General features: G+C 36.1%; 1 protein-coding gene across 4 annotated transcripts in view; it reads left to right on the forward strand.

The window, feature by feature from the left end:
- The first annotated feature begins 894 nt into the window (after positions 1-894).
- The window catches only part of CEP120 (centrosomal protein 120), a 37,892-nt gene continuing 11,819 nt past the window's right edge, over positions 895-26,967 (forward strand). For 2 of the 4 annotated variants that reach the window (XM_032096539.1, XM_032096542.1), the window contains exons 1-19: positions 895-1,102; positions 2,266-2,422; positions 3,350-3,464; positions 4,303-4,444; positions 6,567-6,715; positions 7,811-8,008; positions 10,070-10,297; positions 10,553-10,760; positions 11,553-11,663; positions 12,903-13,080; positions 15,082-15,231; positions 16,021-16,203; positions 18,447-18,543; positions 18,632-18,784; positions 19,417-19,506; positions 19,928-20,020; positions 21,602-21,763; positions 25,260-25,382; positions 26,810-26,908. In XM_032096539.1, coding sequence (XP_031952430.1) covers positions 1,051-1,102; positions 2,266-2,422; positions 3,350-3,464; positions 4,303-4,444; positions 6,567-6,715; positions 7,811-8,008; positions 10,070-10,297; positions 10,553-10,760; positions 11,553-11,663; positions 12,903-13,080; positions 15,082-15,231; positions 16,021-16,203; positions 18,447-18,543; positions 18,632-18,784; positions 19,417-19,506; positions 19,928-20,020; positions 21,602-21,763; positions 25,260-25,382; positions 26,810-26,908 — 2,688 coding nt within the window. In that variant the 5' untranslated portion in view covers positions 895-1,050. Of the gene's footprint in view, positions 1,103-2,265; positions 2,423-3,349; positions 3,465-4,302; positions 4,445-6,566; positions 6,716-7,810; positions 8,009-10,069; positions 10,298-10,552; positions 10,763-11,552; positions 11,664-12,902; positions 13,081-15,081; positions 15,232-16,020; positions 16,204-18,446; positions 18,544-18,631; positions 18,785-19,416; positions 19,507-19,927; positions 20,021-21,601; positions 21,764-25,259; positions 25,383-26,809; positions 26,909-26,967 lie in introns of all 4 variants that reach the window. The other 2 variants (XM_032096540.1, XM_032096541.1) reach the window with 2 other exon arrangements.

Below are 26,967 nucleotides of genomic sequence, written 5' to 3' on the forward strand. Positions count from 1 at the left end.
AGATATAAGTGTCTTTTTAGGAAGTGTTTCAGAACCAGAATAAAACTCTTGCAAAAGGAAAACAGGTTCTCCCTCTCCTGGTGTTTGCAAATTGTGACTCAGAAACTTCACAGAATATGTGTGTTACTAAAACACAAGGATTTTATGTCCACACAAGGATTTTGCTAGGCCATCTACTAAAAAAATAGTGTAAACTTAAAAATGGGGGGGCGGGGGGGTTGCCTCACAGTCAAGACGTATGTGTTGAACTTGGGGTGCCAAGTGCAGGGACACACTACTTCCTGATATTGCTGCTTAACTGATTATTACTTCTTGCGGAAGACAAGAATACTCTAAAAAATTAGCTAAGGAGGACAAAGCTGCATTTCGCTACGATTGCATTCAGATTCTCCTGCTCTGACACTCATCACAGTGGGGAAAAAAAAAAGTAAAGAAACTTCCCCACGTTAACAAAAGGTACGTCCTTGAAGCAGCTGGTATTCCTCCACTGGCAATGCAGAATACTTGTGAAAAACGTTTTTATATTTTTATTTGTGAGGTTTCCGGCTACAGCCCCACTCGCTGCCGAACAGTCCGCGCCGTGGCACTGCCGCTGACCCTCGGTGGTTATAGGGCAGGGCGGGGGCGGTGCCGGGGTTTTGCCAGGGCCGGGGCGGTGCGGAGGCGGTGCCGGGGCCGAGGCGGTGGCGGTGCCGGTGCCCGGGCGGTGCGGAGGCGGTGCCGGGGCCGAGGCGGTGGCGGTGGCAGTGCCCGGGCGGTGCGGGGGTGGTGCCGGGGCCAAGGCGGTGCCGGGGCGGTGCGGGGGTGGTGCCGGGGCCGAGGCGGTGCCGGTGCCCGGGCGGTGCGGGGCGGAGCCGGCGGCGGAAGCGGCGGGGCCGGCGTTGCCGGGCGGAAGCGGCGGCGGTTGGCGTTTAAAGGCTCCGCGGCGGCAAAAGGGCGGCGAGTGGCGGCAGCGCGGGAGGAGCGGCCTGAGGGCTCCTGGTTCCCTCCGCTCCGCTTCGGGAGCGGCCGCGCTTCCTGGCCCTGGCAGCGCCCGGGCGGAGCGGGGAGATGGTGTCCAGCGCCGCCGATCGGCTGCTGATCGTCGTCTCTGTGCTGGAAGGTAACGGGGGGGGCGGGCGGGAGGGTCGCGGCCTCCCGGCTGCAGCGCGTCCCCTCTATGCTGAGAGGAAGATGAGGGGTGGTCGCTGCCTCCAAGGTGTTTTCTCTGGTGGCCTGAGCGGGCTAAGCCGAGCAGCGTTGAGTAAACCAATTTTATTGACAAAGCTTTGGGCGTACGTATTTTAAGGCTGGGGTTGGCTACCCCCGGTTAGGTCTTGGAGGTATTTACAAAATGTTTTATTTTAAATGAATGAGAAAAGTAACCATCCTTTCCTGAGGGTTTGGGGGGTTTTTTAAGTGGTGTTCTGGTGTTTCTGTCCCTTCTTAGCAATCTGTTGTAAGCTGGTTTTGGTAGTGTTGTGTCGAACGTATAGCTAGTTGTTCTTCATCTTGTATTTGTACAGACTTTAGTTGCTGTCGTCTAATTAGTGTGTGAGTTGTTTATTGGGGTGTCTTTTTCTATTTTTGGGCTGTTTTGGAGATTAGTGGGGTTTTGGGTTGTTTTGGCTCAATGCTTTCTCTTTGTCAAGTAAATCCTATTATCTCTATTTATGTATCCTATTATGTCCATTTATGTAGTTTGCCAGAGGAGCTTACAAATAAGATCCTGTCGTCTGACATGCCTGTAGTATCATCTCCCCACGCTGTGATATAAGTAAATTTTCACTTCTTCATGTCATTTCAAACCAGAATATTGGATGATCCTGAACCCAGGACCAATCATATACAGTTTTAGGCACTCTCCTAATCTGGTAATAATTTTTCTTTTCATCAAGTGGCAGGAAAAACATGTTTCACTACTTTTATAAGATTGTGTTTTTCTGTTTTGGTGTTGGACAGTCATAACATCTTCATTTGAAGTAAAACATTCACTTTCTTTCTCTCACCTGCTCCCTTACTTATTGCCAGTCACAGATTTCTCAAATCATTCTAATTGCTTGCTACTTTTTCTTTTTTCTTTGTTACTTGATTTCTTGTTTCTTCACAAGTAGTCTGTTTCGTTTTAAGTTCTGTCATATTTCTGCATAGGGCAAACACTTTTTCTTTAAAGAACAGAGCAGGGAAGATGATATGGGAAATTAATTTTGCTTGATTGGCTTATGGCATAAATCTGAGCTCCTGCTTCTTTTTTAGTGATGGCCGTGCAATGCCACTCTTTTACAGGGCGCTGTTTTCCAAAACGACCCAAGCACATGCTTATAGTTGAAGCCAAGTTAGATGGTGAACAGCTGGCTACTGATCCTGTAGAGCATACTGATCAGCCTGAATTTGCTACAGAATTGGCTTGGGAGCTTGGTAGGAAAGCGCTTCATCAGCACAGGTAATGTTAAAAAGTCAACTCTCATCTGCAGATAAACTTCAATTTTCTTGTCTTTACAGTTAGTGAAATACTGGGGTTTTGTTACTGTCATCTGAATTGGTTTTTTGAACTTTCTTTTACTTTTATCTACCATAATGTTGTTAAAAAATGTACTGAGGTAATGTACAAAAAAAGGTAGTGTGTGGCAAGAGAAGCGATGCTTAAAAATTCTAAAAGGTAAACACCCACAGGTGCTTAGAACAAATTAATAACACTGTAATTCAAACATTGGAGTCAAGCTTCCTTATGTGTACTGTGACACAAAATTAACTTAATTTCAAACCTGACAAGCCTATGTAAATAGTTTTTGAAAATGTCAAGGAAATAAGGTTAGAAATTGAACCTTTCCATAACTGTTATTTGATTTCACAAGTTTTACGACTTACAGGTTGTAATATTATGACAAACAAAGACGTTTAAAAGGCTGTATCATCTTTGTTTGACAGAGAAAGATGCCTGCATGTGCCACGTGCTGCACATCTTATCTGTGCCTTGAAGTAGTTAGGTGCTTTACCCAAAAATCTTCTCCACAAGTCCTGTTTTTAAGATGCCCTTACAAGTGTAATTCAAATTTCTTGTGAGGTGCTGTGCTTATTTCTTTTATGTGGATGAGGTATTTATTTGTCACTAATGTCTTTTTAATAGAACTTGAGACTATGAGGCTCCAATGCACTCCTCTTTAATTTTAGAAAATTAAACCACTTGTTCATTCTCTCACTCACTGATGAGTTTTTGTATGTTCAATATAAATTCAATTTCCGACACAATGAAACTAGTTATATAACAAGCTTTGTATCATTGGCTTGCTGGAAAGTTATGAAATATCTTTGAGAACTAATGGCACAGATACATTTTATATTTAGTATTTCAACTAACTTGCTTTTTCAGGCTGCAGCGCACACCTATCAAGCTCCAGTGTTTTGCATTGGATCCTGTATCTTCAGCTAAAGAGAATATAGGCTACATTGTACTGGATTTAAGGGCTGCACAGGACAAGAAACAGGTATGTTATGGGGCATAAAGTTTTAAAATTTATGCTTTGGCAGCAATGCTATTACAGGCAATATAATTTGAATTAAAGCACAGACTAAACTTTTGAGTTTTGTTTTGGAGTATGACTGATTGATCATGTATGGGGGATCTTATTGTTTTTTCTTTTCTTTGGAGGAGAGATATCTTGAGTCTGAGAACATGTGCAAATGCAAAAATTGTTGTACTAATCTTGCTTATTTCTGAATTGGATAATTGGAGTACTAGCAGCCAATTAATCTACACCCTTTCATTATTTAATCAACTGGAAAAATTTATCTAAGCAATAAATATGGACCAATTGAATCTCCATCATCAAATCAAGTCTTAAGTTGTTTTTTAATACAGCATGGAGTAAGCACAATACAATTTTTTATATAAATTTAATTAGCCCATACTCTTATATCAAGCTTGATCAAAATATAACTTTGATATGGGTCATCCGAGGAGCGTGGTGTCTTATTTTGACATCACTCTTCTTGAGAATTTTCAGTGCCTATGATTTACTATGCACAGTTGAGGACTTAAAGGTTTTCTAAGATCTATGGTATATTTCTCTTTCTAACTTTTTTGCTGTACAAGTCAGTGGAAAAAAATTGGAATATTCAGCTAGTTGTCCAGTAACCATCCTACAGATTTTTTAGTACAATAGTGTACTACACAGACCAAACTTTTAGAAATAAAAACCAAAGTGTATTTCTGTAGATGATGAAGTAGAAGTGCTAGATTAAGACTGAGTTTTCTTTAATACTATCTTTTTTCTGTGGTTTTTAAACACTCTTGGGTCTTATTTTTTGTATTTTACTATGTAGACACCTAAATGGTATCCTTTGCTTGGTAACAAGTACCCTAAATTTAAGCCTGAAATACAACTTGGTGTTGCATTGGAGACAGATTCAAAAGCACTGGTCCATGATTTTAAAGCAAAAGAGGCACCCTCTAGAGAAGGGAAGGGTAAGTGACATAATACCACTCACTTTCAATTAAAAATCTTCCTGAGCCAGATGACATATCACTTGTTTCAACTGTGTTGTTTTAAGTGTCAAGAGAATTTTAATTTCACATCTGTTCCGATGCAAATCCTTTACAGCTGATTAATGTTCCTTTTGGCAGTAAATTTTTCAAGGATTCTTTACTGTGGTAGTTGTGTGACTTCTAGGGGGACAAGTTACAAACCAGCTGATGTTTAAAATGAGAATCAGGGTCCCATAGTTAACTTTCTTGGGCATTTTACTCATATTTTTGGGCTTTAGAAAGTTATGAAAGAAATAGGAAAGGAGCTTCTTTACAGAGTGTAAGAAGTACTTTGGGCGTGGAACTGTAAGGTAGTAAAATGTCTAATTTATTGGGTAGGCTTGCTTCTTTTTTGGTGGCTTTTTTTTTGGTGGGTTCTTTTTCTAATCTTTCAGTACTTAAATCATGTTCTTTTGTTAAGGGTCGTTTTTTGTGGTAACATCTGCTTACTGTTGGGACTCATTCCAATTCTGGATTTTCTTGTTCATTTCTCTCAGAAGAAATTAGTGAAATGTGCCAAAAGTCTATTGGAAATCAAATGGTAGCACGAGTAGGTGCCTTTGTGTGCTGTGCCTTTTAGTCACTTTTTCATCTGCATATTTTTGTTGGTTTTTTTTTTAATGCAAGTTAGTAGTTTTTAAAAAAACAAAAACAAGGTCTTAGAAACTTGATTTAAAGAGCCTTTAAACAAAACCATAATTCCATCTTGCCCTGATCCCCCACCCAAATGCCTGTATACTTAACTTTTGAAAAATGAGCCTTTTGGTAAAACTAGTGCATTTTCTCCTGCATACTTCACAATACTTCTGCTTATGATCTGTGGCTGTGATTTTGTAAAAACAGAGTGGTCAGTAGCAGTAAGTGTTTTACAAGCTTCTGGCCCAGAATTCACTGACTTGGCTGCCTTTCAAAACTGCTTAAGACAGTATTTAAGTTTCCATGTAAGTGCAGAGCTTACTCCATTCTTTCAGGTTTACAACAAAACACAGGGAACTTTCCATATTGTAAAATTTGTAGAGGAGGCAAGGAACAACTGTAAATGATTCCTTAGTCTGCACTTCCCGTGTGATCTTTATGCCTGTGAGTTCTCCTATCCCTCATGACACTGGCAAAAAATAAAGGAAGAACCTTCTGCCTTCACTCAGCACTGTTTTTCACTTGATGTTTTCTGTGGAATAATTGCTACAGACAAGTTTGCCAGCTTTTGCCTTTCTTTTGTCATGTCAAAATTAGTCAATATCGTATTTATGTAATGGAGAAAAACAAACAAACTTGTGGGTTTTCGCAGTTGTCAAGTTAATGTTCCAGGCATTGGGTATGAGAGAGCTGGATTACCCAGTTCTAGTCTAGTCCAGTAATTTTCCATTTAGTATTCATATACCTTTTTTTTCTTTACTGACTTAAGTTGTGTAAAGCTTCCAGTATTTGAAATGGAGCTTTTTTGTTCACAAAATGCTGTGTCATTATTTCTATTTGGTGTAACCTGAGGGCTTTGAAATGTGTTGAATTACTGGCACTATAGAACAGAAACTAGCAAACCAGAATACAGAATATGTTTTAGGCATTGAAGACTTCAGATGAAAAGACTTTGAATGAAACATTATAAAGATCTGTGGAATGGCATATCATACTTGTTGAAACAGGTTGCAATATGCAGTTACTGCCTTGCATTTTCTTTAACGAACAAAGTAAAGAAAGAGCATGGTAGACTCTAGCATAATGAAATAAACTTCCAGTCACTGTAATGTTACTCACAAATAAAAAGAGGAACTAGGATTCTGTCTAGCATGGTGTTCAATATAACATCTGTAAATAGAAGTTAATTTCCAAATTTTTTGTAGCTATACTGAAGTATACGTAGGGGCTTTTTTGAGTTTTGCAATAATTTGGTACCAGGCATTGAGATCTTTATTTGTAATTTTTCTTTCCACATGTAATGTCCATGTGTAATGCTTAAAAATAAAATTGCAATTATGTATCAGATTGCTGCAGCAATTATAAAGACTTATGTTTATTAAATTAAGCTTATTATAATTATTTATGTTTATTTCTTCTCTCTTAGTACTCACCCTTTTTCCCGGACTAGACCCTAAAAGTATTGTGCCAGTCTTGAATGAAGAAGAGGGCTATCATCAAATTGGACCACCAGAGTATTGCAGAGAACACTTTGTCTTGTCTGTAACCATTGCATTTGCCACACAGTTGGAACAGGTCTGTTTCACTGCTATGTGTGGTTCTTAAGAAGTATTATCTCACATTAGTATTTTCACCCTCCCATTCTTCATTTCTAATTAGGATTTTTTTATTGTTTTCTAAGTTTATTTCAAGAAATAACCCTGTCCTATAGTGAATTTATATTCATTTTAAAACTTTATGAAGTCCTTAACATATCAGACTGCAGATGAAATATAATTCTTTTGAAGTGCTAAAGCTGTGTTTACTTTAAATTATGCATTCTTATGGAACGCATACTTCTCTACTGCAATATAGTGAAAAAAGTGTGTATGGATAATACCAGTCTTCAGTGTGGTGCCCATGCACTGAAGTTCAAACAAGGTGAAATACTTTTCAAGTATGTAAGACAGAGTTCATATATTGCCTGAGGGAAGGACTTAGAGCTGGGATGAAGTGCCATGCTAATGATTGTTTCAGCTTTAGACCTCAGCTGCTGTGTTCATGCTGTACTGACAGTATGCTCTTAATTGGTCTAGAACTCAAGGTATATGAAACTCTCCTCAGTCTTGTCATCTTTATTTTTTTCAGGCAAAATAATTTTCCATGTCAGAATTATAGGGCCTTGAGATGTAAATTTATTGTGATCATTCTGGGGTGGCTTGTGCCTCTCTAGGCGTTGAACTCATAGCTGCAGTTGGCTACAGGATGGAGTAGCTGTCTGTTTCAGTCTTTTATTCAATCACATAAATTATAAAACAGTATCTAATCTGAATTATTTCTATTGGAAATATTTTATGAAGGACTGCTTATTTCTGAGTATTTGTGCAGTGCTTGATGTTATTAAATAATGTGAGTTACAGCCCCTGGTGTTGATGAATCTTAAAGGTAATTCAGAATATTTTGCAAGTTGTTGTTATGCTTGTAAATTAAAGCTTGCTTTTTTTTTTTTTACTTTAAAAAAGTAAAACATTTTTGATTTGAGTATTAATATAAAAGTTGTTTGTGGAGTGCAAGCTAGGATTTAGGTCAGCTGGTCACTTTAAACTCTAACTTCCAAGCTAATGCTTCAGAACTACTATTATCTCTACATAAAAGAAAGAGATACATTATTGTCTTCTCCATCTCTTTCAGTTAATTCCTAGTACTATGAAGCTCCCTGATCTACAACCTGAGTTTTTTTTCTACTACTCATTACTGGGAAATGATGTCACAAATGAACCTTTCACTGATTTAATTAATCCAAACTTCGAGCCAGAAAGAGCTTCAGTTCGAATACGTAGCACAGTAGAAGTTCTTCATGTTTATCTTTGTGCGCAGTCAAAATTGCAGGTAAGCTGTTTCATTTCAAATGTGAATGAAAATAATGAAAATTAAAGAAATACAATACATCACAGGCTGTATCTGGGATGCATTTCTGTTTCCAAAGCTAAGATCGTATTACAGTATTTTGGCTCAAATATAAGTTGATTGTCTTGCTGATATGAGGGAAACCTTAGCAGCAAGTTTCCTAGCCCCGGTGGAGTGCTGTCTTTTTAATTAGTTGCTATTACAACGAGCTGGTTTACATGTCATGATAAAAGGTGTTGCTGAAATATGATCTTCCCAAAGAGTTTGGTATATTCTCAAGAGCTCTGTGCTTTGGGGCCTGCACTGCAATCAGACCATCTGCAACCCAGAGTCCTGCTTTGTGCTACCTATGGTAATCCCATGCCAGCTGCTCAGGTCACTCTTGCCTAAATTCTAAAATCACTGTCCTCAGCACTCTTCGTGAGTAATAAGGGAGGTCCATCTTTTCTCCATGCTCTGTAGCCAAACACTGTTTCTAAATACACTACGGACATATTTGGGCTGTTACAGGATATTGCTTATCTTCAGCTTGCCTTTAAATGAGGGACATGGTTTAGTGGTGGGTTGGCAGTGTTAGGTTAACAGCTGGACTCACCAATCTTAAGGGTCTTTTCCAACCCAAATTAATCTATGATTCTAAATATCAGGTAGTACTTAGTGTTTATGGCAATCTGTGCATGGTTCAAACTAATTACAAACAAGAGGCTATTTCATTAAATGATGGTGGTATAGGGTTTCTGATGATGTAGCTGGTAAATAAGACAGTGTTAATTATACAAAGTAAGTTGTGGATCTGGACCTTTTAAAAGTTATTTTTCTTTAAGTTTATACAGACCGTTCTAGGGTTTTTATCCAGGGTGGTTTAAGAATGTTTTTGTTTAAATCTTGTAATGTTTCAGGGTTGGTTTTTTTTTTTTTTTGCCTCAACTTTAAGTCTTTTTGGAGAAACATAGGCACTGGTGTTTGGAATTTAATCTTACTCTACAGTCTTAAAGTATTTAATATAGCATATGTGATACATATGTACATATATGGGGAATTATGCATGTTTGCATCATGTGTAAAGAACAACTTTTTGAACAGAAGTTCTTGTGCAGTCAGATCCACATTTTGATTTGCAGTTTTCTTTCTTTTGACTTCTCACTCAGCTCCTTAAAATTTAGGATACAGGATCAGAGCACTGTGTTCTGATTCTTAATTTTAATGTATTTTTCCAGAAATGAAGACTTCAGTTGTAAAAGGTGCTAGTTGCCAGAGTTGGCTGTGTATATATACATATTGTGTGACTTTATTTGTGTGTATGTATGAGTATATACACGCACAGGTATGTATACTGGCAGCTGACACCTTTTAGCATGACAGTTTTCCTTAAGTGCAATAAATGTTAAGGATGGGAATACAGTGTTCTGATCTGCTAAATCAAAACTGAAGTCTCTTGGCAAAAAGCAAATTCATACGTAAGTTTCGAAGAGTGACTTTGAGGAAAACAGATTACCTTAGTAATCTATATAGTAGTCCTATTTTAGAGTGTTGGTTTTTTTTAAGATCCATCTTTTACTTGTATGTGTAAATATTAAGCTGTGTAAGGAGTAAACAGTTGAGTCAAGTTTTCAAATAACGATGTTTACCAGGAAATAAAACCACGCTTACTTAATTCCAAAAATCCTTGCTACTTAAGTGGTGTCTAATATATGCACAAAGCCTTCAAGTACCTTTTTCCTTACTTTGCAGTCATGCGTTTTATATGCCTATACATTAAGGGCAAGAATCTGTGCTGTGTTTAGAAGCCACAGAGTACTGAATTTATCCTACAGAAGGAATGATAGAACAGGTTCTCAGAAGGGCAGTCAGTGATTTGCTGCTGTCCTGTCGGTGAGCAAATCCTACCTGCTCAAAACTGCCATTTCTTAGCTGTTCTTATTCTCAGTATGCTGGGGCTAGGTTAGGGATGAGAACTTGTTGTATTTATGGTACCTTTAGTGGAGAGTGCACAGATGGTATCACACATACCAGTTACTTTCTAGCACCTTTGTGTGTGTACAGATCCATCTTTGCTGTGGGGACCATTCTCTTGGAAGCACTGAAGTACCCCTGTCTGGACTACTGAAGAAAGGAAATGTGGAGATTGATCAACACCCTGTGGCAGTAGAAGGACCATTTGTCCTTGTTGCGCCAAATAGAGCTAAACAGAAACTGCCACAACTGCCAATGGATCTGGTTCCTGCTGTTGGGGTATCTGTAATTCTTCAAAGGGAGAGCTTGACTACCCAGGTATGTCTTACCTATTCATTGTTGGTTTAGACAGTGTTGCACAATTCCACGTTAAAAAATTATTGGTGTTTCTAAAGAATATTTGACTACTTTTTATGTTAAAAAAAACCTGAAAGAATTAATTGCTTTATATAAATAATCCTTTCGTTGGCATTTTTCTATGTCTGAAAAATAATCTCATATTATGAAAATGTCATAGGCAGAATTTTTCAGTGCTAGCCATGATCAATAAGAAAACTATATAATTTCATTCAGCCTTTGATTCCCTTAAATGCTGCGACTGAACCCAAACAGCCACAGGAGAAAGTTCTTTCACCTGTTAGTGGAAAAACAGAGTGCCTGCAGCAGAGATCCCAAACTGTGCCACCTCAAGCTGACCAGTGTTCTTCAAAAGAAGATGTAGCAACAGAAAGTGAAGTGGAAAGTCTTAAGTTTGAAAAAGGCACAAAACCACAGAAAAGGGGTATGTGGTATATAACATTTTGCCCAGTTGCCAAGTGTGGTCTTGGATCATGTACTATTCCTTTATAATATATTCATGACGTAGAAAGAAACTGACTTCCTCAATGAGATGAAATGGTCTAATGTTAACATTTATTAAATACAATAGCAGGGGTAATGTGGGATTTTAAAATTTTCTGAGGAATTTACTATGTGGATAATAATTTGTGAAGACAGATGTTCCTGTTGTACAGATTCCTGGACAAAACCAATCAACTGAGTTTTTGTTTGTTTTTATGTAATCATTTAGTTTGGATTTGGTAGCCTGAGCCATTGGAAGAGTTGTTTCTAAGTTGAGACCTGGGTCATGAAAAAGTGCAAGAGGAACGGAGATAAGAAATACTATAATAATAGAATAAATCTCAAAAAAATGTTGTTTGTCTGGACATTACTGAACATGAATTTTCTTAAGAGATGGTTTATGAATAAAGCAGACTTATTTTTCTTATGATATTTATATTGCTGGTCTTTTGAGATTTGTCCTGAGGACACCCAGTTCTGTAGAGGAAATTCTGTGCTGTAGAATAGGCTCTCAGGATTTGTCCAAATTTTCTTTTAATCCTAACTGATCTTATCTAAGTGAGGATTAAGTCCTTTATATGGAATGTAGCAAGAAAGTATTGTGAACCCAGCGGCTGGTTTGAATCTCTGGTTAGGAAATCCAGGATTGTGCTTTTTTTATTAATAGTAATAGTAATTTTATAATTCTGTTCTGCTAAGATGTAAAACATGCCATTTCACATTTGTCCTTCAGGTCTGGTGGCTGGCTGCCCTCAAGAGGTTAACAAACAGTGTCTTGAAGAGCTTCCAGCTTTGAAATTGCAGAGCAGAGTGAAGTCACCTCAGTTAGATGTGCAAAATCCCAGTAAGGCAAAATTTATCGATTTTAGTACATTAAATGAAATTTGACTATAGTCAAGTAGCAATTCAAATGAATTTTAACAGTAAGCTGTATGTACTTTTTGTTTTGCGATGACCTTAAAATTCCAGATGCTTCTTTGCACCAAGCAATCTACTGACATCTTACCTGCATCACTTAAAATTGTTTCATCCCTATGTTGTGTTAACTAGCTGATGTTGAATTATTACAGCATTCTTCTTTCTTGTAATGTTACTATTAATGCAAACAAAACACTTATGAAAAGGAGGAAAATAATAAAAGTCAATGCTAGTAATGATGCATTTCTTTAAAAATGACAAAAGTGGAAACACTTTAAATAATTATGAAGAAAGTATCAGAACAAGTAGAATTTAAGTTGAGTTCTTACCTGACACTTTCAATCCCTCTTTTTGGAGGGGCTTGGTAGCCCAAATAGCCCTTGAAGACTTACACAAAATGTCTTGCTCACCTTTCAAGAACACCTTTTGGAGACCTGCCCGTGGGACTTGTCGTTTGATGCTTTGCACTTTGAAGGCAGTATTGGGTCTCATTGTAAGGATATGAGAAGCCTGGATGTAATTGGACAGGCACTCAGTGATGCTTCTGCTCCCTAAATTATAAAATGGATGTCACAGTGGATGGGTTCTGTGACAGAAGCAGATGTGCTTTGCACATTTTAGTTCGCTACAATAGCTAAGCCTCGGTTTGAGGCTAATAGCTGATGCTGCCTTACATGAGCACTGTAATTGACCTGTTAACCTGTCTTTGTAATTCTCCTAAAGAAGTTAGTTAATTAAAAAAGCCCCTAAATTGCTAAAAATGTGTTTTTTTTCTTATGCATGCCCTCAAGTTGGCTATGAACAATTAATATAAACTGAAGTCTTAGAGCATCTTTCTGAAGAATTCAATGTCTTTGATCTTAGGGTAAACTTTTTTCAGTGAGTTAATAGCTTCAAAGAATAATAAAGAAAGGAAAAAAATTACAATCCTTTAAGAAAATTTAAAGTATATTGGGTTTTTGGTGTTTCTTCTTCAGAAGCAGTAACTTACAGAAGGAGTGGTTATTTTTCACAGTATTCATTTATTTTACAAGGAATTGAAATCTCTTAGGGAAGCAACCTCTCTACATGCATTTAAAGTGTGACACTAATCTTTGATATATTTTGTTATTTTGGGCAGAACAAGTTATAAAAAATGCACATGAATTGTCTTTCGTGTTTTCAGCTGATAGTGGTCCAGTAGCAGTATCTCAGCCCAACCCTGCAGGTGTGTCCAGTTCTTCTGAGCCTGTGTCAGCGCAGAAAATTGTCATTCCAGCAGCCTCTCACCATTTTTGCTTTTCAATAGACTTAAGAAGTATACGTGGTCTGGAAGTTGGTTTTCCAATAAATTGCATTTTAAGGTACAATTTGTTTTTGTTATTCTTGGTAAATACAAAGCCTTCATAATCTGAGTGATTGCTGGCAGTATGCTTCTATGCTTCTTCATGCCTTTTACATAGCTGATTTTCAGTAGCAAAATACTTTAGAATGTTCATCTGGCTCATCATCTTTAATGCTCAGTTTAGTGATATGTAAAACTTTACCTTTTACTGTAATTTGTATTAAATGTCACTTGGATGTCTGAGCTTGGACGACAAGAAACATCAGTCTTTAAAGGAAGAGGAGAACTACTTTTCGTGTTACTTTCTGGCTGCATTTCCAGCTGATCAATTAAGTGATTTTTTGTTCGGTTTTGTGCAGGTTGTGTTTTTTTGTTTGTTTTGTTTTTTGTGGGGGTTTTTTTGTTTGGTTGTTTGTTTTTGTTTTTGGTTTGGTTTTTTTTTTGGTAGTTTTCCATGTTCTACCAAGAACTCTTTTTAGTGTTATAGTAAGAGACAGATCACTGGTTTGTGCATGAATCCAAAGCAGAACATTCTAGTTTTCATGAAGAATCAGTATAGTAAATGCATTATCTTCTGAGAGACTTGTAGATACAGAGATGATTTTGGTGGCTTAAAAAAGAAATTCTGCTTATGGTATATTAGTTATTGGTGGTGATTGATTAGTTATTGAATTCAGTGATTAACAACACGTTTTACAATTTGTCTTGTTTCCATTAGGGCACTTTTGGTGTTTGTGATGAAGTATCTTTGAATGGTGATTCAGTTTGAAAGAATTGAATATTTCTGGCTAGGGAGGTGCCTCTGCATTTGCTCTGCCTTTTTTCTGTCAGAGTTTGATTCATACAGTTTTAACTGGTCACTGGGAAGTCTAATTGTGGTGATGATTTTTGGGGGTTTAGATTTTGTCTGAGCTAGGTTGAAAAGGTGTGGATGAGATGTAGGGGTAGAATATTTATATATATATATATGTATATTATAATACAGAGTGCATTATTAATGTCTTTCTGTATAGGCTACATTACTAAATAGTATGTAGAAAGCAACATAAAATGGTTGGAATTTTGTCACATAGAATCTTTCATATAACATTTCAATAATTAATTTGTTTCAGAACAGTAACAATACATTGGTTTTGTTGTTTCATGCACTTGAATTTTTGTAGTCAGTGATGAACATGGCAGGAAAGTGGAGAAACATCTAGATACATAAATGTTAAGAAAGGTTGCAGGGTAAAACACTGCATATTCACTGTAGATTGGAAGCATTATTTTACTCCAGTCTAAACAAGCTCTTTCAGCAACTCTCCACAAAAGGTGAAGTATGCAATTTTTATATATAGTGGCATCATTTGATGCAGCTTTTATTTTATTAGGAACTTAGCTGACAGCTGGCGTCACCAGTTTGAACAAAATGAAGTTTAAGAGATTTGAGCCGTCCCTTTTTTTACAGTTTATCATACACTGAAATGTGCCAGTAGAGTAGTTTCAGGCCACATTTTAAGTTATATTGGTAAAATGATTTGACTTTCCTTTTAGTCAGTTAAACTGTGGAGATTAAAAGCTAATGAAATTTTCAAATGGTTCTGACATTGTGTATATGAATACTTAGTTATCAGTTGTTGCATGGTAGTCTAGTCTTAACTGTAAGTATAGTTACAAATTTTCTCAAGTGACAATCTATGTGTGAATATAAATTTCTCTTCTATTTCTCTGCTCACTTCATGTAATAATTGCAGAGTTTTAGTAAAATATGAATTCATCTGGTTGTGAACATACAGGTTCTTAAAGCTCTTTGTTGAAACAACAGCCAATATTAAGAAGCTGGATTAGTCCTGAAGTAAATGAAAACATGAATACTTGAACACTAAATTCTAATGTTGTATGTACTAGTATAAATTTTGCACATGTGGATATAAGTCATTCTTTAGTACATGATGTCCAAACTGGTTTTCCTGTTGCAGAAGGTATAAGAAAAGTTATCTATTTATAGACTAATTATTTTTGTTATTGTTTTTATTAGGTACTCGTATCCTTTTTTTGGCAGTGCAGCACCTATTATGACAAGTCCACCTGTAGAAGTCAGAAAGAACATGGAAGTCTTTCTTCCAAAGTCATATTGTGCATTTGACTTTGCAACTATGCCTCATCAGCTTCAAGATACTTTCTTCAGGTAGTGACTTGCAATTTTTTATCTTAGTTACACTTTTCTAGGTTTTGTAGCAAATGCAGTTACATTAAGATTGTCAGTTCTAGAATTTAGTAAATAATTCAAGTGCTAATGCCAATAAATACTTAATAGCCTACACTTCCAGTTTCTCTATTAATTACATTTAAAGTCAGGAATCCTACAGTTGTTGATTTTATCACTTGCATACTTAGGTGTTATTGTTTACAGAAACAAGTGCAGTGGCAGTTTTTGACAAAGTACTACTTGAAATATGTAATTTTTTTCTTTTTAATATGCAATGACTATGTGGTATCTTTGAAAATACAGCAGGTACCTGGAAAGCAGCTCACAATGTTAAGGGCTGTGAAACAGTTCTCCCAGTAGTTCCATCAGCTTTCAATAAATAATTAAGATGTTAAAAATAGTGGTATTTTGAAAGCAGGAATGGAGGGAGATGTATTTTAAGTGACAATGGCTGAAATTAATTTGTAAGTATTTATAAATGAAGATGATCAAGTTGCATTAGTATTATTCTGTCAGTCACTTTCACTATAACATTGTTATTCCCTAATAATTGAAGAAAGGAATGATAATCTGACTGACCCACGTGATGGAGAAGATACAGAGTCAGTCGGTCTCATTCCTCTAAGTGGAAGGCACTAAAACCATCTCATTGACATTTGTAACCATCACTGATTTGGAAAGGTACTTTTAGAACATGAGGTTCTTCTGAATAAAAATGCTTCCTGTTTCATTTTGATGCCTGACACTAAGATCACTTCTTTGTTTCAGGTTGCCTCTGCTGGTTGAATTGTGGCACAAGGATAAAACAGCCAAAGACTTACTTCTAGGGGTGGCAAGGCTTCAGCTTTCAAATGTTTTGGCTTCAGAAAAAACCCGCTTCTTGGGTGGGAATGGTGAACAATGCTGGCGCCAGACTTGTAATGAAACAGTCAGTGTCACAGCACCACAAGGGTAAAACTATTTAAAAAATACTTTACTCTGTAGCAAGTTTTGTAGAGTTGTTTGTTTAGTATTTCTCTGAAAAACGGCCAGCTCTTCCTGCTTAGCCTTTTGAATAGGTAAACAGGCTGTGGAGTACTGCAGTATGGAGGGGAGGGAGTAGGCATGCAAGAGATGCCACAATTCATATTATGCGATGTCCGCACTACTACCACAGTCATTGTAATAAGCCTTTACATAATCATGATCCTGGGTAAATTAAACTTCACAGACAGATTAAGAAATAAATAATTGAAAAAAATGGTACTGAGGCACTTCCTTGACTAAGTTACTTATTTACAGAAAGTGCTAATATTCCAGGAAATAGTTACCATTGTTTGTCCGTAGTATGCTTTTAGATGCAACTACTTCAGTGAAAGTTAGGAGGACAGATATATCCAAAAAATTGAGACGTCTCCTGTTTCAGGATAGTAGCAGGGGTTTCAGCTTGTTTACATCAGAAGGAGCAGTATTAGCTAGCCTTCTGTCTGAAGACAAATGTTCATTTGCACAGGACAGTGATGGGGTTTTATATATATATATATTTTTTTTTTTTTTTTTTTGATTTGTAGTTACTTCTGTCCTGTGTCCTTGTTGAAGATGATTAGTGTTCGCAATCAGTGTCTAGACCCTCATGTTTTCTGTGTAATGATGAAATTTGTTTATGCCCTTAGAAATAAATGTAATTGCTATTAAGACTGAGGTCAGTTTTATACCTCTAATGCAACAGATTAAAAAAGCATGTTATATTTAACTCACAGGAAATTTCATGTTAGTGACTGGTATCCCCCCTCCCATCTTAATAGAAAATTGACCTCTGGCTTTGTTTAAACTTCTGTGTGAAAGCCAGCATGGCCTGATTCTGTGAAGAGTTACTTTAAGGTCTGACTATACATTCAGGTTCATACTTTTACTGTTGGTTAAATGAAACCTGCTTTTGCACAAAGCATAACCACTAGATGGCATTCTCAAAATGTTACCAGGTCTGTGTTTTGCTGTGCTGACCCCTTCTTATCCTCGCTCTTCTTCATGTAACCTTCTTTTTACACTGGTATGTTAAACAGACTTAATTACTCAGATTTCTGAGGTTTGTTAATATGAATCTTGTTTCCTTTTTTAGTCCGTGACTGATGGAAAGTTGTAAGAATTTATTGCAGCCATTTATTTTTAACTTAAGTGAAGTACAAGCAATTTATTGGGTTTTTTCCCCCTTGCAAATAACTGTAGAAGGCTGCACCTTTGTAAAAAGCATCTTAGTGTTGACTATTTATATTTGCTGAAAGTGAATTTCTGTGAAAACTACAGCTATGGTAAATTCCTGCAGCATCTTGTTGCTTGATACGTTCTGCAGCTTCCAGGTGCCAAGTGGTTGTGTGATTGCCTTTGCCTTACTGAGTGGTTAGCACTGAAACGAGAGGTTTTGTTTTGACCAAGGTCTACACTGCAGTGTACCTTCATGTGCAACTTTTGATAAAATTTCCAGTTACATGACTTCAGTGTGTTCCTTCTCTTAATATCTTTGTATGCAAAAGACTGTCTTTGTTTGCTACATTTTGACTGTGACTAGAGATGAGGCAGTTGGAGACAAACTGTTCTTCTTAAGCAGAAGCCACAACTACTTTCAAATTAATTTATTAAAATATCTGTTATCTAGGCATCGTTAGATATTTTGACCTCTGAGTGGATTTAAGGTTGCCAGTTCCCTGTGCTGAAGCTTCCAGAAATGTGTTTTTTAGTAATCCAAGGATGTTTTACCACAAATGATAGGCTAAATTACTTATATTGTGGATAACTAGTAGGTTACTGTTAAAGTCTAAAAGAGCAAAACTAAAGAAATTTAACAAGTATCTTAAGATAAAGTCAGCAGCAATGCCTGTATGAACAGTTATATCGTTCAGATATAAGACTGTAGGTAGAATTTTGGGTTATTCCCTTGTTGCAGGGATGTGTTGATTATAGTAATCTGTTAATTAAATAGGTTCCCAAAGACAAGTTATCTGTTTAAGTCAGAAAGCTTACTGTGGGTTCATAAACTAGCCCCTAACTTAAAAATATACACTGGAGAACATGTGAGGCACAGGAAACTGTTTAGAGATTCTGAGCTTGCACAGAACTTGTAGGATTTCAGCTTTGCTGGTTTTGTATGTTGTCTTACAATTCTCTTTCTGTATCTTTAGACAGTTTTCATTAAAATAACATTCTAATGTTATTTACAGGTCAGGTAGCAGAATAGCCGAGCTTTCGTATGCCATCACCTTGGAAGACTACGGGCTTGTGAAAGTGCAAGAAGTTATGGTGTCAGATTCTTCTCAAGTAAATTTTCTATAAATCTTTTCCTTTTCCTTTGAACATGTCTTTGAAAAGTTGAGGTTCCAATGAAAATCCACTCTCATTATATCAGGATATGGGTGCTGGTCAGCAACGGGATGTCCCTCCCACTCAGCCTTGCTGTGCCCCAGAAGACCATCCAGAACCTCGAGAAACTCTGGAATACAAAGCAGCACTGGAGTTAGAAATGTGGAAGGAAATGCAAGAGGACATTTTTGAAAATCAGGTTTTTACTCTTCATTACCTAAATTACATGATTGCCAGAGGTTTAGCAAAATTGGTATAGAGAAGAACATGAATTGTATTTTACTGTTTCGAGTAAGAACTAAATTTTACTCATACAGAGTATTAAAACTTCAGATGTAAACTACTCCATCCACAAATTCCGTGCTCTTAAGGAAGAAGTTTAATTCTTAAGTGAGTGAAGAAGGTGCTAGGTTTGAGCTGCAGAATACCATCTTCAGTTTCCCATTACTCTTTATAAAGTGCAGTAGATACAAGATTCAAACTATTGATGTTAAATATTAATTCTGTATTCCTTTAGTTGCGTCTCAAAAACCATTGCTCTCTACTCTTGAAGTTATTCTGAGTGGTTATAGTCACATGATTTTTTTTAAAAGATGGTGAAAATCTAGTACCTATTTATTTGGATATTTTTCTCAAACTGCTTACTTTGCATTTTATACTTCAGTGTAAGAAATCTCTCATTATCAGAATCATATCTTGAGTTACACAAGTCATCATACAAAACTTTTGCTTCAAGACTTAGTACTCTAAGGGTACACTTCCAACGATTTTGATCTGGTTTTCTGGTTTGGGGGGTTTGTTTGTTTGTTTGTTTGTTTTTCCCTTTAAAAGCTTAAAAAGAAGGAAATGGTCCATATGCAAGCACTTGCAGAGGAATGGAAGAAAAGAGATAGAGAGAGAGAGGCATTAGTGAAGAAAAAGGTAAGGAAATTCCTCCTTATACTTGCAGGAAGTCTTACTCTAAATTGTTATAAATTTGACAAGGTACTTGGTAACATGTAACAAAGTGTCTGTGATTAGCCTTTGCAACTACTGATATGCTTGCATCTAGTCTACAACAGTGCAAAAAAAATTAAGAGGAGCCTTTAATCATAGAATATTTGTTAGGAATTTCCTTAGGTTTGCTTGCTGTATATGGGAGCTTTTTAACTTTAATTGCGTTTTACATGCCTGGTCAAAAAGCCCTTCTACAGCCTGGCTATACATGGCCACCCATTAGTCTTTAATGAGTTAGAAGGATTCTCTGTTGCAGGTTCTTAATTAAGAACTGGAGATTTGTTTTATATGGAAGTTTCTAAATTAAAAATTTCAATATTTTATACTTTTTTTCTCCTTTGTTTAGGTAGCAGAATATAATGTTATGGAAGAACAGCTTCAGAAAACCCTGAAAGATCTGGATAAGCGAGAGCGACAGCTTTTTAGTGCTGAATCGGAGGTAAAAACTGGTCATATTAAACAATGCCGTTGCATTAGCTACTTCTATAAGGTTTGGGTTCTCACATAGTGACAATTGTGTTCTGTGTATAAGATATTAAATAGCCACATTCATATGGATATATAGGGAAACACTAGTAATTAAGCCAAGTTTTGTTACAACTACATTTTTACTGAAATAGAAATTCAGTGAACTTTTAAATGGATTGCTAGAACTGTAAACCTTCTATTCTTGACAGAATTAGTGTCAGTGAAGACATTTATGTAACATTAGCATATCTCAAGTTTAGTTACTGTCAGGTGAGTATTGTACACATGCACAAGAGTTCTTCACTTCAAAAAGTAATTGCTAGATTAACTGTGAGGAGAAGGTGACAAAGATCTGGGAGAAACTCCAGTTGTCCAGATTTTGTTATCCAACATTTTCAGAGTTCCTACTTCTATTTATTTTTTTTTTAGTAGTGACAAGGTCAAAGAGGATGCAGGAGAAACCAGTAACTACCATTGTACTGAACACCCTCAACCTGAGGAAGTGGGGTATGACTTCAGGGGTGCTAGTCACATGAAAAGAGAAAGTAAACTGCCTATTCTTGTCCTTCAGAACATACTCAGAATGATATAGGTGGAATACTGTGGTGTTCAGCAGTCCAACAAACTTTCTCCTTCCTCCTTGTAACTCAGATTAGTTTTTCTATCATACTAATCCCTTCTGTGCTTGTAACAAAATTGAGAATTCCGAATACAGGGACTAGCTGGCTGAGTCTGTGTCCTGTTCAGTACCCCAGGCTATCTGTACCTCAAGATGCAGTTTGTGCTGTAAATAATGCTTTGACATTAACATCTGAAAAAAACCCTGGTGCTCAGGTTTGGCCAAGTGCATTTCAGTCTGAGTAGTAGTTATTTTGAATCTTGTGTATGTTTCTCTGAAAACTTCCTCAAAGTTTAGTGAGATTCTGACCTGAGAGTTAGAGATGATAAAAGTTAGTGGTTTCCAAAAGCATCTGGTCAAAATGATGTAATGTTCAGTTAACAATTACACAGTTTGAGAAATGGGCTATTGGAGAAGTTTCTATTCAGCTAGCAGTTATCTGGGACAGTAGCATCTTTCTAGAAAGTTCAAACATGTCAAGGATTGTCCTTCTGTTTAGCTTGGTGAGAAATTATCTCAGTATGCTCAGTATGAAAAAGTGCTGTCTTTGACCTAAAGAAGCTGTGACTTTCACAGTTTCTGTAGTGAATTGGTGTATAGCTTTTCACTTTGTAGCAGGAAGGTGGATGTGCAACCTGCCTTGAGCAATGTTGTAGAAGCGTGTAGAATGTACAGAAGAGCTCCAGAGAGCTCTGTTTTTACAATAGTCAAGCAAGGATATATTTATAGCCCAAATATAATAATTGGCAGATTGTTAGTTAAACTGAAATTCGTAAGAACATATGTAGCAAACATATGGACAATGGGAATTTTATTGTTTAATTTCTGAAATTAATAATTTTTCTGTCATGAATAGCAGTAGCAGTTGTAAGAGACTTTTAAAGTAAAGCTCTCACTCCTATGAATTAATATAAATATGTCTCTTTTTTTAAGCTTCAAAGAGTAAAGAAGGAGTTGCAAGCAGAGCATGAACGAAATCTGCAGGTGCTCCAGGATTCTGTGCGTCGAGCCAGGGAGGAATGTGCACACCAGCTTGAGCTAGAAAGGTCAAAAATGAAACAGCTGGAAGAAGACAAGGTTCGCTTACATCAGCAGGTAAATACACTTGTGTTTTCTAATAAAAGTGAGTGTTTCTCTAAGTATACTAAGTTAAGCAGCCTTTTGGCAGCAAGTGCGTTCTGGCAAATTTGTAATAAACATTTTATTTAAATTGTTTGGTGAGCCCTGTGCTGAGATCCATCCATGTCAGCCTTGCTCAGTTGTAGGGCCAGTGGACAATGCAGCGTTGGTAATTATTTTTTCAACACTGAAAATCAAGTTTCAATTAAAAGCATGTATAATATGAAGAACTTGAACAGCAGTGTACATTTCAGTAACTTAAAAAATTGTTAGCAATTATCATCTATGTAGCTTGACTGTGCAGATAGTTTTATTCTTCTATTGCAAAAGAATATTTCTATTATCCTTATTGTGGCAGAGGGGGAAACCCTCTTGTTATTTCAATCTTCTATTCTGAGAGTAGTACTTTTAAAATAGAAAATTTAGACCACATTCAAAGCTAACTTTGGCACTGACAACAAGGCTAGTCTAGATATTTTTCCTGACTCTTAAACTGTAGAAGTTAGTTCTTTTTTTTTCTTAGCTGCTATAACATTAGATGCTTAATTTCTTACTAAGTAGATTAAATCTTACTAATGCCTAAGTGTTCTGAAAAGTACTTACTTTATGTAGATTAATTACTTGCTTTGGTGTTTTTCATGTCTGATACATGATAGTGATAATCCCATATTAGCTTTCACTGTTTGAGGAACTGTCAGCCAAAGCCATATTTTTGTACTTAGGAAGAGTTGTGCTAGATTTTTGTGCTCTTTTTAGTTCTGTATTAAACACTAATATTAATGTACTTCTTTTCTTGTTAGCATATGTTAACCACAGTACAGTAAACTTTAAAAATGTAGCTAATACAAAACGCTGCTAACCTCAAAGATACTCATCTTGACTATTCTACTTGAACAGTCACTGAACTGAGATGAGCAGATTGCAGAATGCAATCGTCTTCAAAGTGATAAGTGGATCACTTTTGCATTTTGTGTTGTTGGCAGCTACCTGTACAGATGAGACAGCCAGTTGTTCTTCAAGCTCAAGTGGCCCAATGCCACCAGCTACTATTCTTCTTCCATGTTCATTCTTTCAGCTCCCACTGACCATTTTTAGCTTCAACAGACCTTTTCTAAATAAAACATCACAATCACTTTGTTTTTGCTATTCAGAACAGACATACAGTTAATCAGACCAATGATCATTTAGCTCAGCATTATGATGCAGCAATGGCTGGATTTAGAGGACAAGAAAATAAGAAATGGGACTATGAAAAAAAGCAGTTTTGGTATATCCAGCAATACCATCAAGGGTTATATGTACTCTTTGCCAGAGTCAGTTTCGTATTTACTAGCAGTCAGTGAAAGTTTTCTTCATGATCTCATATGATTCCTTTTAAAAAGTATTTAGTATTCCAACACCCTATGGCAGTGAGTTCTAAAATTTAATTATGTCTTATGTACTTAAAAACTTACTTTTGTTCATTTTAAGCACATTACTTGGTAATTATGAAGAATCCTTTAGTGCCTGTGCAACACAGTGTTCCTGCTTTCATAGGTGGCTGTCATACTGTCTCTCTTCCAAACACAAGTCCCACTATGTTTTGTCTTGTTTTGTATGAAAGCCATTCTTTCCAGAGGATTCTGGCTGTCTTCCTCTGTGCTGTTCCTGTTATGCTTCAATATGTGGTGGTTGCTGCCACATATTCTGCATATGACAGGCTTTTTTCTTTTGCTTTGTTGGGGGTGGGGTTTTGTTTGCTTACTTTGGAGTTTCACTCTGGGACCCTGCTCTTTGTAATGTGCACAAGCGAAAAGTTTCTGATTTTACCAGATGGGGCTCTTTTTTTAAGACCTTTTTGGGTGTGGAGTTTTTTGTTTGTGTGGTATTTTTTGTGTTACTGTTTTTGGAATTTTAACACAGAATGTTCTGGAATAAGTGATCTTATTCCATATCTTTTAAAGGGATTTGTCAGTACACAATTTCCACATTTAGACATTTAGAGAACTCTACAATTCAACTTGTTTGGATGTAAGCCCCACTATGTACAAGAGAAGATCCTTGAAGCATCGGCCTTGAAGAATATCATCCTTACTTTCTGAATAAGGAAGTTGTGCTTTATTTGTTGGATTTTTATGGTTTTCTCATAGTCCACGTGATAGATCTCGTGAGAAATTCAATTTTTGAAAGTGTTTCCAGAATCAGACAAGAAATTAAACATTGTTATAGAAGTTCTAGGGAGAATAACAAAAGAGATTAGTTATTGTCTTTGGCATCATGTCTGTATGTCAGCTTTAAAAAAAAAAAAAGGTGAAAATGGAAGGGTGTTAAACAGCAGTATCTTTTGTTCAAGTTGTCTATTGTAGTTCTGTGTGAAAAACAGCAGCAGCGAACTATGTTTTTGTATGGGTCCCTAGGAAACATCTTTGCTTTCTTACATCCATTCTGTAACAATTATAAAAGCAAAAAGCAGAATTTTGGGAGAAAAATAGTGGTGACCCAATTAGAAGATCCAAAGAATTAATATATTGATGTACTAGTACAAGTTGTAGGCTTTGAAACAGAAGTGAGTTCTCTAAAGCATTTTCACCCAGTATTCTAAACTGTTAGATACAATTCATGGAAATACTTGCATTATCTAGTTGAACATAAATATAAGATCATGTGGGATCATACTCTGTTATGGAATACATCAGTTCCATCAGGTATATTTAGGTATTTATAGTTGAAGAATATTTAACATAAGATGAAAACCTTACAAATAGTTCTTAGTATTTTTAATATATTATAAAAAATGCTGTTAAACATTTGACTTCCTTACTTTCTCTGTAGCAAGTAATTGTGTATTGGCATCATTTGTCAAATTACCCATTGTCTGTAAAAAGCAAAGCACTCTCTTTATAAAAATCTTCTTGAAATTGTGGAAGTACACTGTGAGGGCAGAGGTACACAGCATTAAGTCATTAGTCACTGAAGCCTTTCTGCTTCAGCCTTTCTTCTAAATCATTTGATTGTACAAAGTATTAGTCGTTTCCTTTTGCAGACATTCCTAAAAAAGTTATGCTGTGAAACTGAGTAAGTAATAAAACTTCATATAGTAGATAACATTGGCTTTCTTTAAAAGATGTGTAAATCTTAGTAGTTATGCTTTCTGTATTTCTTCTGTAAGTTGTTTTAGAAATATGAACAAAAATGTGCGTAAATCTTGTTCTTATGTATATGAGGACAGACTTGTTTTTTCTTTCCAGTACTGAGCAAAGATCCTCTTTAAAACTCTTCCTATTAAAACATTGCTGTGTGCCATCATTAAGAAATCATTAATTATAAATGTGTAACGTTCAGTGTCTGTTTTATATCCGATAATTGACAGTATGATTGATGTTTGTTCCAGGGACTAAGAAGCAACTTAAATTCTGTAATCTAATTATTTGTCCATGAATGGGGTTTTCTGTTAACTTGCATCTTGGTTTCTTTAACTTACATCTTTCTGTAGCTTTATGAAGCAGAAAATAAGCATAAGACTTTGGAGAAGGAGTTCCAGCAATACAAAGAACAGCAAAGTAGCAAACCAGAAATCCAGCTACAATCAGAAATAAATCTTCTTACCTTAGAAAAGGTATACTGGATTATTCTAGTATTTAAACACTGTCACAATGGTCCATTCACTGATAAAGGGGATGTAGAATAACACTGTGTGATGAAGTGGTTAATTTGTCTGTTTTGGTTTACTTTTTCCAATTACTTCTTTAGAGTTTAAATATTCAGACACAAATAAGGTCAACAGTGGCCTTATTTCTATAGAGGAAGCAGTAATGTTGGAGGCTAAAACAGGAAAAACCTTAACCTATATATTTAAATCATGATTTATGATGGGGTCTCTGAACATTCTGTTTAGAAAACTAAGAAAGATGATTATTTTCTTGAGTATTAATTTAAACTGGTATTCCATTATGTGCATTTTCGTAATTAAGTATTTCTGCAGAGATTGTGTTGCTTACCAATAGAATGGAATCACTGTCATAACTTGACTTTCCAAACATTCCCTCAGTAGAGAATACTTTGTTTAATTAAAACCACTGATGCGGGCATTTAATGCTCAGAATTGTTGTGAGGTTTGAGCAAAATTGTTGGCAAAATAAGCTGAAAAAACTTAGGCCATGCTTCTTGGCACAAGATATACTCGGTTATATGGCCAGTTCGTATGTTACTGTATGCTTCAGTAACTTCTAATAATGCAAGCAACTGATGCAAAATATTTTTGTCACTACAGACTTTTTAAGTTCTTACATATTAAATATTTTTAGATATCCTGTTAGATGAATTAAACAAGTCAGTGCTTTAAGATCGTCACAAATTTAAGGAAAATAGTTTTTGCAAGATTAAAAAAAAATTACTTCCTCAGAGATGTTAGTTAAAAATAGTTTATTTTTTTTATTGTGTTTTGTGTGCTTCGTAAGTATTTTCATCTCTTTTAATGTAAAATTCTTTTTGCACAGATAGTAAAATGAATTTTTTTAGCAGTAAAAACTTTTAAAAATTTATTTAGTTAGTAAGATCAAAGGTTCACATTAGATACATAGATTTTAAAGAATGGTTTGAGCAGATGGGTATTTCAGAGAAAAGAATGTAGGACATAACTTCCATCAGCAAACCAAAAGCTCTATGTACCTTTTCAAGAGAGATTTATTCATCAGCATTTTTGTTAAATCAGTGTTTATAACATTTTTTTGAATAAAGAAGGGATCAGGGGTTGGCTAATTTGAGAATCTTAAATTTAAAGGTTACATCAGCAGATTTAGTGCTAAAAAACTAATCTTTTTCTTTTTGTGTAGATGGCCATCCAATAAAAATAAGGTTATATTTTAAACAAGAAAATGTTCTTGTGCCATAATATTTATGTTATATTGTATAACAGCTTTAGATGATGTTGTATATTATGCTACATAAACACTTTTCTTAAACCAGACCCTTTGTATATATACATCTTTCAGTGATTGTTACTGCTGTTATTGCTTCAGCTGATATGATTTTAATTGCTCTTAGGTTGAACTTGAAAGAAAGTTAGAGTCAGCTACCAAGTCAAAGCTCCACTACAAACAACAATGGACAAGGGCTTTGAAAGAACTTGCAAGGATAAAACAGGTATGCAGGTTTTCTTTGGTCATATGAGCCAACCAAGTTAATGTCATGTTGGAAGCTAC

This window comes from Corvus moneduloides, chromosome Z (assembly GCF_009650955.1).
Source record: "Corvus moneduloides isolate bCorMon1 chromosome Z, bCorMon1.pri, whole genome shotgun sequence".
In the NCBI taxonomy this organism is placed as follows: Eukaryota; Metazoa; Chordata; class Aves; order Passeriformes; family Corvidae; genus Corvus; species Corvus moneduloides.